General features: G+C 36.9%; 1 protein-coding gene and 1 pseudogene across 4 annotated transcripts in view; both read left to right on the top strand.

Moving 5' to 3' along the window:
* Positions 1–8284, top strand: part of LARP1B (La ribonucleoprotein 1B) — a 196098-nt gene extending 187814 nt beyond the window's left edge. For all 4 annotated transcript variants that reach the window (XM_057502607.1, XM_057502608.1, XM_057502609.1 and 1 more), the window contains one exon: positions 7053–8284. In XM_057502607.1, coding sequence (XP_057358590.1) covers positions 7053–7298 — 246 coding nt within the window. In that variant the 3' untranslated portion in view covers positions 7299–8284. The remainder of the gene's footprint in view (positions 1–7052) is intronic.
* Positions 8285–8434: 150 nt separating this feature from the next.
* Positions 8435–11679, top strand: LOC118936018 (DDB1- and CUL4-associated factor 13-like; annotated as a pseudogene).
* Positions 11680–15957: the final 4278 nt, after the last annotated feature.

The following is a 15957-nucleotide window of genomic DNA, read 5'->3' on the forward strand; positions in this document are numbered from 1 at the left end:
TGATCCATTGATAATTTAGAATCATGTTGTTTAGTCTCCATGTATCTGTAGGCTTTTTTGTTTTCTTTGTGTAATTCATTTCTAGTTTTATACCACTGCGGTCTGAGAAGATGCTTGATACAATTTCAATCTTTTTTTTTAATATATTGAGGCTCTTTTTGTGGCCTAGAATATGATCTATTGTAGAGAATGTTCCATATTCACTTCAAAAGAATGTGTATCCTTCTGATTTTGGTTGGAATGTTCTGCAGATGTCTGTTAAGTCCATCTGATCTAATGTTTTGTTCAGTGCCTGTGTTGCCTTTTTTATTTTCTGTCTTGTTGATTTGTCTATTGATGTGAATGGTATGTTAAAGTCTTCTAAAATGAATGTGTTGCAATCTATTTCCCCCTTTAATTCTGTTAGTATTTACTTTACATATTTAGGTGCTCCTATGTTGGGTTCATACATATTTTTAATGGCTATATATCCCTTTATCATCATGTAATATCTTTCTTTGTCTCATTACTTTCTTTGTTTTGAAGTCTATTTTGTAATACAAGTACTGCTATCCTGCTTTTTTACCCCTATTATTTGCATGTAATATCTTTTTTCATCCTTTCACTTTAGTCTGTATGTGCTTGGGTCTGAAATGAGACTTTTGTAAGCAGCATATAGTTGTTTCTTTATCCATTCTGCCACTGTATGTCTTTTGATTGGTGCATTCGGTCCATTTACATTTAAGACAATTACTGATAGGTTTGTACTTATTGCCATTTTTAAGTTGTTTTCTGGTTGTTTTTATAGCTCCTCTCTGTTCCTTTCTTTCTCTCTTATATACTCTTCTCTTGTTATATGATGGTTTTCTTTAGTATTGTGATTGGAATTCTCTTTTTAAAATTTTTATCTATTATATAGGCTTTAGTTTTGTGGTTACCATAATGTTCAAGGGTAGCTCCTGACTATATAACAATCTATATTAAGCCTATGATTGCACTATTTCATACACAATCTAAAAGTACTTTTTTCTTCTTCCTCCTCCACACTTTATGTAATTAGATATCATATTCTGCACTTTTTATGTATCCTTTGACTGATTTTCTGTATAGTTGGTTTTACAACTTTTTAAATTTTGTGCTTGCTTGGTAAGTAATTGGCCTACCACCTTTACTGTGAGTTTTTCACTGCTGAAAATTATTTAGCCTTAGGAAAGGGTATTTAGCTATTTCCATCTACAGCAGTCCCTTTAACATATCCTATAATCCTGGTTTAGTGGTTATAAATTTCTTGAGACTTTATCTGGAAAATGCTTAATCTCTCCTTCAAATTTGAATGATAATCTTACTGGGTAGAGGGTCCTTGGTTGATGGTCCTTCCCTTCAGTCCATTAAATATTTCATGCCAATCAGTTGTGGACTGTAAAGTTTTTGTTCAGAAGTCTGCTGATAGCCTGATGGGGTTTCCCTTATAAGTAATATTTTTTCTCTCTCAGGCTGCTTTCAATACTCTCTCCTTTTCCTAGTCTTTGCCATTTTAATTATTATTTGTCTTGGTGTTGTCTTCTTGGGGTTCCTTTTGTTAGGGACTCTGCACTTCCATGACCTGAGTATCTGTTTCCTTCCCCAGATTGGAGAAGTTTTCAACAATTATTTCCTCAAGGAGACTTTCAATCCCTTTGTCTCCCTCTACTCCTTCTGGTTACCCCTATTATGAAAGTATTGTTTCATTTGGATTGGTCACATAGCTCTCATTCTTTCATTCATTCATTCTTTCTTTCTTTCTTTCTTTCTTTCTTTCTTTCTTTCTTTCTTTCTTTCTTTTTAAATTAGTTAATTAATTTTGTTGTCATTAATCTACAATTACATGAAGAATATTATATTTGCTAGAGTCCCCCCTTCACCAAATCCCCCCCACAAACCCCATTACAGTCACTGTCCATCAGCATAGTAAGATGCTGTAGAATCACTACTTGTCTTCTCTGTGTTGCACAGCCCTCCCCATGCCACCCCCACATTATACATGCTAATTGTAATGTCCCCTTTCTTTTTCCCCATCCTTATCCCTCCCTTCCCTCCCTTTCTCCCCAGTCCCTTTCCCTTTGGTAACCTTTAGTCCATTCTTAGGTTCTATGATTCTGCTGCTGTTTTGTTCCTTCAGTCTTTCTTTGTTCCTATAGTCTTTGGGTTTGAGGTAAGTCTCTTGTAAGCAGCATAGAGATGGGTCTTGCTTTTTTATCCATTCTATTATTCTGTGTCTTTTGATTGGTGCATTCAGTCCATTTACATTTAGGGTGATTATTGAAAGATATGTACTTATTGCCATTGCAGGCTTTAGATTCGTGGTTGCCAAAGGTTCAAGGTTAGCTTCTTTAGTGTCTTACTGTATAACTTAACTCACTTATTGAGCTATTTTAGACACTGTCTGGTCATTCTTTATTTTTCTCCCTTCTTCCTCCTCCTCTGTTCTTTAAATGTTGGTGGTTTTATTCTGTGCTCTTTTGTGCTTCCTTTAACTGCTTTTGTGGGTAGTTGATTTTATTTTTTGCCTTTAGTTAGTATTTGGTTGGTCTGCTTTCTTTGCTGTGATTTTATTTTCTCTGGTGACACTATTTAGTTTTAGAGGTGCTCCCATCTAGAGCAGTCCCTCTAAAATACCCTGTAGAGGTGGTTTGTGGGAGGCAAATTCCCTCAACTTTTGCTTGTCTGGGAATTGTTTAATCCCTCCTTCATATTTAAATGATAGTTGTGCTGGATACAGTATTCTTGGTTCAAGGCCCTTCTCTTTCATTGCATTAAGTATATCATGCCATTCTCTTCTGGCCTGTAAGGTTTCTATTGAGAAGTCTGATGATAGCCTGATGGGTTTTCCTTTGTAGGTGACCTTTTTCCTCTCTCTAGCTGCATTTAAAACTCTGTCCTTGTTCTTGATCTTTGCCATTCTAATTATTATGTGTCTTGGTGTTGTCCTCCTTGGATCCTTTCTGTTGGGAGTTCTGTATACTTCCATGATCTGATCGATTATTTCCTCCCCCAGTTTGGGGAAATTTTCAGCAATTATTTCTTCAAATACTCTTTCTATTCCTTTTTCTCTCTCTTCTTCTTCTGGTACCCCTATAATGCAGATATTGTTCCTTTTGGATTGGTCACACAGTTCTCTTAATATTGTTTCATTCCCGAAGATTCTTTTATCTCTCTGCATCACCTTCTATATGTTCCTCTTCTCTGGTTTCTATTCCATCAATGGCCTCTTGCATCTTATCCATTCTGTTTATAAATCCTTCCAGAGATTGTTTCACTTCTGTAATTTCCCTCCAGACATCTGTAATCTCCCTCCGGATGTCTGTAATCTCCCTCTGGACTTCATCCCTTAGTTCTCGCATATTTCTCTGCATCTCCATCAGTGTGGTTATGAGCTTTATTTTTAATTCTTTTTCAGGAAGACTGGTTAGTTCTATCTCCTTCTCAGGCTTTGCCTCTGTGATCTTGGTCTGTATCAATTCCTTCTGCATTTTCATGGCGATAGATATATTTGTGGGGAGCTGGAGCGTGTGTTGGGTAAGAGAAAGTCCCTTCTTGCCAGTTTATGGCCTTCCTCTCCTGGGAGAACAGTGGCCTCTAGCAGCTTGTGCTGGGCAGCTGTGTGCAGACGGGGCTTCTGATCTTGCCCAGCCGCAGTGGAGTTTATTTAGCTCTGCAGTTGCTGTGGGCGTGGTCAGCCTCAGGCTGCTTCTCCAATATGGCGGAGCCGGAGGGGGAACAGGCGGGAGGCTGGTTATCATGTTGAGGGGCCTCCAAGCTGCACTGCAGGGGTTTGGGCACCCAGAGCTCCCTGAGGTTGCAGCTGCTGGGCTAAGTGTCCCAGGGTGCTTCCGTCTGGCTGTGGGGTCCCTGTCCCTTTAAGACTTCCAAAAAGCACTCGCTTTTCTTTGTCCCCAGGGCACTGGCTGTGGGGACCCGCTCACAGGTCTTACGTCCTGTTTCCCTAGTATCCAACTCCCCACGCATGCACTGTGTCTGCGCTCTGGTGCGGATGGCTAGGGCTGGGTGTTTAGCAGTCCTGGGCTCCCTCTCCCTCCCCGCTCCAACTCCTCTTCTCCTGCCAGGAGCTGGGGGGAGGGGCGCTCGGGTCCTGCCCGGCCGAGGCTTGTATCTTACCCCCTTCGCGAGGCGCTGGGTTCTCGCAGGTGTGGATGTGGTCTGGCTGTTGTCCTGTGTCTTCTGGTCTCTCTTTTAGGATTAGTTATATTTGTTGTATTTTCAAAAATTTTTTGGTTTTGGGAGGAGATTTCCGCTGCTCATGCTGCCATCTTGGTTCCACCTCATTCTTTCATTCTTAAAGATCCTTTTTTCTCTCTGTTCTTCAGCTTCATTGTGTTCCTGTTCTCTAATTTCCATCTCATTATTTCCTCTACTTGCAGCAATGTATTATTCATTCCCTCTATTGTATGTTTCATTTCAGTTACTGTAATCTTCAGCTCTTATACCTCTGTTGAAGTCTTCTCTGAGATCATTGATACATTTTTTCAGATCAGTGAGCATATGAATGATTTGTACTTTGAAATCTGCATTAAGAAAATTGGTGGTCTCCATTTCATTTAGCCCTCTATCTGTTAACCTGTCCTGTAGTTCTGTTTGGGACATTTCCTCTGCCTCCTCATTTTGTCAAGGTTTTTGTGTTTCTTCCTTTGTATTAAATGGATCTGGTATGCTTCCTGGTCTAGAGAGTAATGGCTTTAAGAAGAAGGCATCCTGTCATGCCCAGAAGCTCAATGCTCTTTCCTCTCCAGTGCCTGGTTTTCCTTTGCAGTGGAGCCCCTGTTGCTATTAGTGGGCAATGGGTGGGGCCACCTTTCTTTCTCTCCAGCGGGCAGTGGTCAATATCAGTAGATAGCAGTTTATTCAGCCAGCCCTGTGTGAGCCAAGCAGTCATGCTTCTGGGATCTTTGTGGGCATGACTGCCCTCTGCCTGCCCTGTTGTGATGGGGACGCTGCTGGGTTAACAGTGTGGGTAGGACAGTTGTGCTGCTGGTTGCATGGCAACAGAGTGCTGTGGTGCACAGCAGTGAGTCATGCTGGTGTCCCCTGGCAGCAGCAGGGTGCACAGCACCAGGTTTGGTCACTTGGAGAGGAAGGAGTGCTCAGAGCTGGCTCCTGCAGGCCTCCTCTCTTGGGCTGAGAGAGGGCCAAGAAAGTTAGGAAAGCCTCCCTCTGCCTGCCAGGCAACAAAGTCTGACACTGCCTGGCCAAGTGGGCTGATGTGCTGGCAGTAGGCAGGGAAACATGTGAGGCCTGAGCCACAGCGAGGGGGATGGAGTGTCTGGGGCTCCTGAGAGTGCCTGAACTGTCGGGCCAAGGGAGGGAGAGGGAGGGGTAGTGCACCTGCCCTTTTTCCTGCAGAGAGAGGTCTGTCCAACCCTTGCCCCTCTGGCACCCCTCCTGCTGCTGGCCATTTCAAACAGCCATCTCTGATTTGGATGTCAGCCAGACTGGCAGGAGCATGCCTGTCCTCCACAAGCAGCTGGAGTCTCAGCATCCCAGAGTGCTCCAACTCCTCCCTGGTGTCTAGCCCTGCTAATCGCCAGAACCCAAGGCAATGTGGACTTGTGTTCCCAGAGCAGATCTGCAAGACCTGTTGTGCAGAGTTCCTGAGCGCCTTTCTCCTACCAGGTCCATTCCTCTTCCTCCCTCCTGTGGGCTGGGATGGGGGAAGGGTTTGGATTCCGCTCTCTGGTCTCTGCCACTTTACCCTTCTCTGTGTGGTCTTCTCTTCTTCCCCAGGTGCAGGTGCTCTGTTCTGCAGTCTTCAGGTCATTCTCAGGGTCAGTTTTATTTGCTGTAGTTGCTTCTTTGGTGGGTGTGTGGGAGGAGGTTTCTGCCTTGCCTTCCTACTTCGCCATCCTTTTCCCCCAGGCTCTGAGAGTATGCTTTAAACAATTGGATTCCAACAGGCAAAGGAAAGTATTAAAAAAAAAATGGGAAGAACATAAAGAGGAAGAAGAAGAGATAAAAGGAATGAGGAAAGAAGAAGCATACAAAGAAGAGAGAGCTGAAAGGAAGGCTAGGCCCATCTCTGCTTAGTACTGTGATGTGTTTGTCTTGCACTTTGTGTAAATAGATTTGCTGGCACAGGAATGGAGTTAATAGACATGCCAATGTCTCTGGAATTAAAAGCTCTGTGTCTAGAATGTCCTAGCCAGTTCTTTCACAAAGATATCTTCCGTATACTTCCGATACTCTTCCGTAACAGTGACTTTTGCTCTATCTGAAAGGAAGCTAAGAATTCAGACCTCTGTTTTTAAATAAAGTGGAAGATTGGAGAAGAAGTTACAGTCTGAACTTGTCTCCAAATAAAAATATTACTCTGGAGGTAAAAATTCTGGGTCCCCAAATCTCTGTAACTGCAAAGGCCCAAAAAAGCTGACTTTTTAAAAATGCAAGACACCTTTTTCACTGTCTGTCTCCTCTTTGTTTGCAGTCTAAAGGGATTTAGGAGCTTTATGGATATTTATCTTTGAAAATGTTTAAATTTAGTACCATCAATAATGTTCTCCAATTTCCTTGTCTTAGTAATCCCGGGGAAACCTTCACACTTGCTAAAGGTTATTTGTCTTGTTATCTCTTTGTTCCCCACTGTGCTTTCATTTATCTATTAATTAAACATTACCATTCAAACAAGCCTAGGATAGAAGTTTAGGGCTGAGAAAAGGACTGGAGTTATAAATGCTTTAAAGTTGGCAAAAGTTGAATAAAAAAGAATTTAGCTTCTCTGAAAAATTTTCTTGGAGACAAAGAATGCAGCCTTATGCTCATGCCCTACTATGTAGTTCAAGCTCTGTTAATACGAGAAGCTTAATAAATATGTGTTGAGTGAAAGAATGAATACTAGTAGGCTGATTTAGTTCAAGTTAAACATTTAAGTTTATGCCTTAAATTGCTATTACGTTTCTGCTATACTAATAAAATCTACTGAAGTGCCAATAATAATTAATGTTTTGTTGGAAAGATCTGGCCTTAGATTTTGAAGGGAGGAAAAATAGTAAAATCATCACTATGTTGTATTTCATAATTTGCAGACCCCTATTGGTGAGGAATTGGGAAGAAAAAGACATTTATCTACTTCTGGTGAGGACAGTAGTCATCATAGACTTCCATCTAATTCCTCTACAAAGTCAACAAATGCTGCTAAGCCTACATCTGCCAACCAGCTTCAGGTCTCAGTAAACTCTCCCAGGAGGAATACTTCACAGGAGTCCAGTGAAAATGCACACCAGAACATTGCTGTCTCTGTCTCAACAAATGGTGAAATGCCTGAGAAATAGACTCTTATGAAAGTTGTTTGCATTTGAAATCAACATTTACATCAGTATTTATTTGGGAAAAATCTTCTGATGGTTAATTGTGATAATAAAAAAAAAAGTGGTAGCATTTTTTTCTAGCAAGATAAATCCTAAGAACATTTTCCCTGATTTCATGAGGAAGAATAGATCTGTTAACCTTTATAGAGATCCTCTAGAATGTTTTGGTCTCAGTATTTCTTTTTCAAAGCCAGTGTTTACAAGAATGGCATTCCTTAAATATATACAAAAACAACACATGGAATGCTTTAACATTTCAGCTCATACTTCTTAAAGAAGATACAGTATGTTGTATTCATCTCTTCTATAGAGCTTTCTTCAAGAATCCAATTACCCCATGTCAATTCACATTTGAACTTATCAAAAGCAAAGGAGTATTATGTGTGTGTTTTTTAAGTTCAGAAAAAAGAATATGAAGTGATACATTTGCTTTTCTTTTAGATGTATAGTTTAACGGAAATTTTTTTAAAACAAAATAGAAATACATTGTAGTTATATTGAAGTATATTTACTTTGGATGCTATTTCCCCCCCACTCTTGGTCATACCTCTTGATCTCCATATTGTTGTGTTGGCATGACCTGTTCTGAATTGACGTCAGCTGGTTCCATATTAGAAAGATTTACTTCTCTTCTGATTTTATGTAAAGTTGCACAAGTAATCGGAAACTGGGTTGGGATTGGTTGGAATACTGTCCTAAGTTAGTTAAATCTTGCACTGTTTTGAATGCATCTGTTGTTTGTACATCTGCAGGTGGGTAGGTCACAAGCAGTCATATTATCTTTGATTTAAAGAGCCCTTAGTTTCTTCTCTTTGTTTCTTTTAGTTTGGTTTTATGCTCGTGTTTTCAAAAGTTAGAGCAAATTGATTTCAAATTTTTATTGCTATTGCAATTGATGTGATAGTTTCAGTTTTGGTGGGAATTAAAAAATAAAGCACTTATTTAAATTACTTGAATTGATTTTTAATTATTTTTGTTTATACTATAGTTGAAAAGCTGTAATGTTCAAATTCTTCTAGTAGAAGACAATTCATTATATTTTGTGAATGAAGTAACAGTTATAAACTCTTATCTATTCTTTTAGTGCACACACTTTCTGGTATGACAGAAGCAGCTACATTAATACACTAATTATTTTCCTTTTGATGGCTTGTTCTTATAGCATGACAACATTGAAATATGTATAATCTTCTTTGGATAAATGGACTATTCATCACTAAATAACAGATTGCATTAGGTTATTTCCCATGCATTGATGATTAATTTGCAGTTTTATAGTATTTAATACTTGGTCATTTTGATGTTTCAATTTTAAAAAATAGATGTGAATACTCAGAAAATTAACTTTACTCAGAGATCTTGGAAAGAGAATGCAAAACAACTAATAGATAAAAATAATAAACTCTTCTATGTTTCCTTAACTAGATATGTTCTGGCTTTTTAGTGAGAAATTTCCAAACCGTGTGAATTCACTAAGTGGTCTCTTGAAATGATCTAAATTTTTCTCAATATCCTTTTTGTGTCAAACACATACATCAGAAACTTGTATCTAGCAAAAGATCATTCTTTTCTTATTCACTTAAGTATGCAAGTGTAAATTTGATTGGAAAATTGTATATTTTATATGAAAATAAAGTAATCAAGAGTATTGTAATATGTAACAAATTAGTAATTTTATATCACCTGATTATTAAAGCAATACATGTACATTGGGAAATATAGAAAAGCACGAAGAAAATAAAGTATCTTTTTAAAAAAGAAAAAAGGAAAATTGGAATCATGCTATACATATGGCATTATAATTGTCACATAATACAGATGAGTGTTTTCTGATGTTACTAATATCTCAACACCATGACGTTTACAAATTGCATAGTATTCCAGCATATGGATGCACCATAATTTATTTAACTAATTGCCTATTGTTGAATATTAGTATGTGACCAGATTTGGGTTGTTATAAATGATTTAATTAATAATATCCTTACAGGGAAATCTTTGTGTATAAACTTGGAATTATCTATGGTAATGGCTTTTTCATAAAAGCAAAAATCCTCTTAGAATTTAATTTCTCAGTGTAAATGGGTACTAATGTAGGTCTTTTATAAAAGCAAATTGGCTTAATGCAAATTTAAGGAAAATGGCAGATGCTCTTCCTTTATGCCATTCTGCTTATAAAAGATGTCACAGGAGGTCAGGGAGAACTAGCAACATGAAGGTGAAGATGCTGAGCCGGAACCCAGACACCTATGTCCGTGAAACCAAGACGGACATACAGAGAGTTCCAAGAAACTATGATCCGACCTTACATCCTTTTGAGGTTCCACGAGAACAAATGAGAGCTTTAAATGCTACCAAGCTAGAATGGGTATTTGCAAAACCATCCCTTGCTTCCCTGGATGGTCACCAAGCTGGAGTCAATTGCCTGGCAAAGCATCCAAAGAGCTTGGCTACTGTCTTCTCTGGGGCATGTGATGGAGAACTTGGAATTTGAAACTTGACTAAACGAAAATGTATCTGTACAATACAAGCACATGGAAGGTTTTGTATGAGGCGTATGTACTTGCTTTTGTTGGACTTCTATTTTTATGGTTGGTGATGACAAAACTGTGAAGCAGTGGAAAATGGATGGACCAGGCTACGGAGAAGAGGAAGAACCATTGCATACAATATTAGGAAAGACAGTATATACAGGAATTGATCATCACTGGAAAGAAGCTGTTTTTGTCACATGTGGACAGCAAGTAGACATTTGGGATGAACAAAGAACCAGTCCTATCTGTTCAGTGACCTGGGGATTTGACAGTATAAAATAGTGTTAAATTTAACCCAATTAAGACATTTCTCTTGGAAGTTGTGCTTCTGACAGGATTATAGTAATCTATGATATAAGACGAGCTACTCCTCTGAAAAAGGTCATTTTAGATATGAGAACAAATACTATTTGTTGGAACCCTACGGAAGCTTTCATTTTTACTGCAGCAAATGAAGATTACAACTTACATACTTTTGATATGTGTGCCCTGGACATTCCTGTAATGGTACATATGGATCATGTCTCTGCAGTGCTTGATGTGGATTATTCTCCCTCTGGTTTGTGTCTGCCAGTTTCAATAAATCTATTCAAATATTTCCTGTGGACAAAAGTAGAAGCAGGGAAGTCTATCACACAAAGAGAATGCAACATGTTATCTGTGTAAAATGGACTTCTGACAACAAGTACATTATGTGTGGATCTCATGAAATGAACATTTGTCTTTGCAAAGCTAATGCTTCTGAAAAATTGGGTGTGCTCACATCATGAGAAAAAGCAGCCAAAGATTATAACCAGAAGTTAAAGGAGAAATTTCAACATCATCCTCATATAAAACGTGTTGCTTGCATCGACATCTACCAAAATCTGTCTACAGCCAGATTCAGGAGCAGCGCATCATGAAAGGAGCTAGTCAACAAAAGGAAGTGAATCATCTCAAAACATAGCAAGCCTGGATCTGTGTCCATTGGGCCAGAGAGAAAGAAACACATAGTGGCAGTTGTTAAATAATATTTGGTATTCCTACCAGTGCTGATGTATAATTATTTATTACATTTTGATTTGCAAACTCCACAAATAAAAGTACTGGCTGTAGTATAATAACAAACAGTTCAGTTATGTGTGTAAAACTTTATTGTTGCTCATTTTAGCTACTCTGAAAAATTATCCTTAAAGATGGCCTGGTTGATAAGACTGTTCAACATTTTATCCTTGATCTGCTTTCTTATTTCACTGAAGAATATCGTATTAACAAACTAATTTATTTTTTGCTGTTAGAAATCACAGATATACTTTTGTTCTCATCTATTGTTACAGGTCCTGTACATTTGAATTTACATTTAAGACCAAACATCTATTTTGTCACCTTTAATATTACTTTGGGTAATGATTGCAATGATTCTTCCCATGATTCCAAATGACATATAGAAGAATTATGCCAGAACTTTTTAAAATTGCATTTATTTTCTGTGCTTTATGTTTGGCTTTTTGAGACTAAGGATGATCAGCCTGCATTTATATAACTTCTATAAATTATAACTTACGGTTGAGTCAAGATAATAAAACAGGTGTCAAAGGAAGAATAAAAAAAAAGGTGTCATAGGAAAAATCTACTTTTGGATAGTGGGAGAAATGTGTGTTGCTTACTAGCATAAATTCCTAGAATTTGAGATTTTAAGTAAAAATGTAATCCCATTTTACACATTCTAGATGGTTGCATGCCTTATACTTTCACCACCAGTAACTGCATTCTTACATCCTCACCAACACTGGTTATTATAAATCTTTCTCTGATAGACTGAAAAGCAAAAAAGTACTATTTTATGGTCATTATTGAAGTCATTTTAATCAGGTTACTAATGAGTAATAATTTATATTGTTATTAACTATATTATAGATAGCTTGATCATATCCTTTCCTTTTTGAAGTGACTATCTTTTTCTAATTAATTTATAGAGTTTTTTTTACCTATCAAAAATATTAATCCTTTGCTTTCTAACTTTATGTTTTACAGGGTATGAACATTTTTTTGGTACAATTTAAAAAAATTATACCCCTTAAATTCCAATGTAAACCTCAAGCAAATAAAAGCATTGTTATTCAATGAAAAGAAAAACATTTTTTACTATAAATATAAATAGCCCTATCTATAATTTATGTAAGTCTACTGGACACCTTAAATGATTCCTTCCTTATGATTTTCCAGTTTTCAATTTTATAAATAAAAAAGGCAATGTTAAAAATGTTTAAATCCAAACTACTTGCCCTTTTAAAGGAATAGTCTAAGCCACCTTTGCAATTCTTTAGACTGAAAGAAATTAAGGAAGTTAGGTTTTAAAATAGATACTTTAGTTTAAAATTTATACTAAAAGAAGTTAAGGAAGGAAGTTAGGTTTTACAATAGGTATTTTAGTTTAAAAAGTTATTTTTTAAACTCATTTTGCCAATTTGGGACTCCATCCTGATATTCTTTCATGTTTCACCTTAACATTATACTAAATGATATTACCACTTTCTTTTTTGTGCTTAATCTTGTTCTCCAACTAATTTCTTAGCTCTTATGAAACTGCTTATTTTATTCTTGCATAGAAGACAGATCCAATATAGTAACACCTAATTTTATCACCACTAGATGGCAGAATGGAATAAGTTAGATGTGTAGTCTTTTGACAGAATGTGTTTTTGTTGGAGCATTCCCACTCCATCTTGTGGTGACATATAATTGCATCAATTACTCTTGCACTCCTAAGAGTCATATGTGTCTCACTCAACAAGTCATGGTTACCTCATTAGGGCAATGCCAAACTATACTTCGTTATTAGTAAGTAAATACAGTAACAGCATTAAGATTTATGTATGGTTAAAGATAAAATACTATTGCTTTTTTGCGTCATTTTGCTTAAAAATTTGATGTACTTCATTAGCATTATTTGTGATTAACTCTCTAAGTATAAACTAGGCGAGAAGACTAAGATACATCTGCTTAAATGTCTGGGTAACCTAAGCTGTGTAGTTAAATCACAGAGCAAGTTAATGAATGGATCCTGCCTGAAACATGAGAAACTTAAAATTAGATCTTACTCTTATGACTAGGACAAATTGCTATCACACAGCTAGTTGAATGGTAGAGCAAGGATTTGAACTCAAGTAGTCTGGCTCCAGACTCCAAGCTCTTCATCTTGACTTTAACAGCTTGAAATATTGGAACACATGAACACTGACTCTAAAATTTAACTGCAATGATTAATCAAGATTAGATTCTTCTGGTTCAGACTATAAAGTTTTTGGATCATGGGCATCCTCTGCAGTAATGAATGGTTTAGTGGAATATTTAAACACATACATTAAGTGCTCTATGGTAATTCCTCTTTGGGGAGAAAATAATAATTAAGGAACGATATCATTCATGTGTTTACTTGGTTTCCCAGAATTTGGTAAGGTAGACAAAAAGTTAAACTAAACATTGAATTCAGAATACACCTTGAAATTTTGCATTACTTTAGGGCTAGTATTGTCAACTGAAGGTACTATAGTCTTCAGAAATAATGGTATTCTAGTCTTAGAAAAGTTGAAGGAAATAGGCCACACAGTTAATAAACAGGAAGCACCTTTAACTTTATACTTTTTTTACCAATTTTCTGAATTGTTTATAATGAGTCTGTTTTCACTTGGCCAACTAACATATGACTTGGTTAATAGACGTTTCTACCAATATATTATACATATTTGCTTTAGTATTAAAAAAAAAATGTGCTCTTTTTTTTTCGCTTTTGTTTTTTTCCAGGTAGTATGCCAAGTCAACAGAACTGAATACCTTTCTCAGGGTGTTTTAAGATACATTAGGCCTTCATTACAACACAAACATAACGCAGTACTGTAATGTTTAATGTTAAAATTCTCTGGTTTCCAGTTGAATGTCAGCCAGTATAATCTAAGATGGGACTGACTTATAATGAGTCAATAGAAGGGCTTTGAGACCCCAAGACTTAGTATATAGAATTTTATATACTTATGGGTTCTTTTGGGGAGATAATCCAGTGATAGCTTTTATCAGATTCCTACTAGGATATATGATCCTAAATAAATATAATAACCACTGCTCTAGAGACAGGTTATTTGTTGATTTGAATCCTGGCTCCCCTCACTAAGTTATAGTTCATCTACAGAATTGCACTTGCCTCACAGTATTATAAAGACTAAATGTAAAGCATTAAAGACAATGTCTGGCATGCAGTAGCATTCAGTGAACACTTAAGTGCTGGATAAATTGTCTTCAAGTATTTTCTCCATTTGGCTATGAATATCATTTTAAATCTTCATGTGAAAGTAATCTACTTAGAACATTTTAATTAGTAAAGAAAAGTCAGATTCCTTTTAATTATTTCATAGTCCTAGGATAATAAAGTTTCAAACACTTTTCTGCCCCTGTGGTGGCTCACTTAATCTGTGAAAATTAGTAGGGTGCTTAGATGTTGCTATTCCTCCTGACTCTAGAGCCCTGACAAGGATATAAATTCCATGAAGCAGTCACCAGATCATGAATCTGAGCTATTATAATGTGTCACTTTTAGTTCTTTCCTCAGAGAAGTAACTATTTATTTAGTTAACAAATTTGCTCAGTATGTTTTCCCAGTATCAACACAATCTATGACTTTTGCCTCAATGTTTAAGTATCCAGACCCTGAGCAGGATATGAGGACCTGCCTTTCCTTGAGCATGGCTTCTCCAAGGCTCAGTGACCTCCCCACTGCCACTCACTTCCTTTTGCATGAACCTGAGCATAAAGTCCTAATAAGGTCATGGAAGCATCAAATTCTTTCATAATTCTTTTAAATCTGTGAGAGAATTAAAGACTTTTAAGAACTCCTTTGGATGTCAAGGCAGTATGGTATAATGCAGCAGTCCTCAAACTGGGGGCATGCCCAGGAGTGCATGAATGCTTGCAGAGGAGTATACATAGGCATAGATTATCTTAAAGGAATCAATTTCAGATTCTCAACTTCCATCTTTCCTAAAATCTATTTATCTGATAATATGCTCAAATTCCTAGTAATCTTTTCCCCACTTTATAAAGAAAAGACATTGCCCTTACGCATTCCAAATAGCCCTCTAGATGGGAAAGCCATTGTGGGCCACACAAAAGTGAAAGCTTTAATGACTCATAAACTCATAAGACATGCTGAATTTTCCTTTATAAATATTTCTGTTAAGGGTTAGGCTTTGTGTTTGGTTGGTGTTGGTTGTGTTATTCAATGAGAGAATATTTTTAATCAGGTACAAAATATACATGACTATCAATCCTCCCCTTATTTCATTTGATAAAATGTTTGAAAATTTCTTCTTATTTACAAGATACATTATTTAAAAAATAGCTGCCGGAGAGGTTTATTTTAAGCAGACTAAAATGTTCTTTTTCATTACATTTCTTTAAGAAGTTAGATCATGATTCCTCTCAAGACATGCATTACCAATCAAACTTGCAGTGGAGACTGGCATTATCCAATCCATTTCTCCTGTCCCTAGTGTACACTGCTAGGCTGCTTGCCCATCTTCCTGTTGCTTTACGTTTGCCAGTGTAACTGGTTCTGGGTGTTGAATGACAGAGGAAGTAATGAGCTCCATGTCTAGAACTGCCCACAATCTGTCTCCGTGCTCCTTTCTTTTGTCAGCTCTGTGGAAGCCACACATTGAAGACTGAAGAGCCCAAGGTGTGAGGAACCTGTGTCCCTGAATCACCACCTAGACCTTTTTGGGACTAGTCAAGCAAGCCTTCTATTGAATTGAGCTATTGAGAATTTTGGGTTTATCTGTTACAGTTGCTAGTATTACCTTAACTAATACTAAAAAATCTGCTACCTATGTTATAATAATTGTCTAAATGTATATATGTTGTCTGAATATTAATATTGTATTAATATTTGTAGATCAATCCAGAAGAAAAAAGTTACTAATTAGATTCACTTATGGTCAGAAGAAAATGACATTTTAAATTATACGCTTATTTTTGTTCTAGATTAATCTACAACAATAAAGACTTTCAAATATAAAAATGTGTAGGGTAAAAATCTGGAGAAAATGGAATTGAGATAC

Source organism: Manis pentadactyla, chromosome 5 (genome assembly GCF_030020395.1).
Source record: "Manis pentadactyla isolate mManPen7 chromosome 5, mManPen7.hap1, whole genome shotgun sequence".
Lineage (NCBI taxonomy): Eukaryota > Metazoa > Chordata > Mammalia > Pholidota > Manidae > Manis > Manis pentadactyla.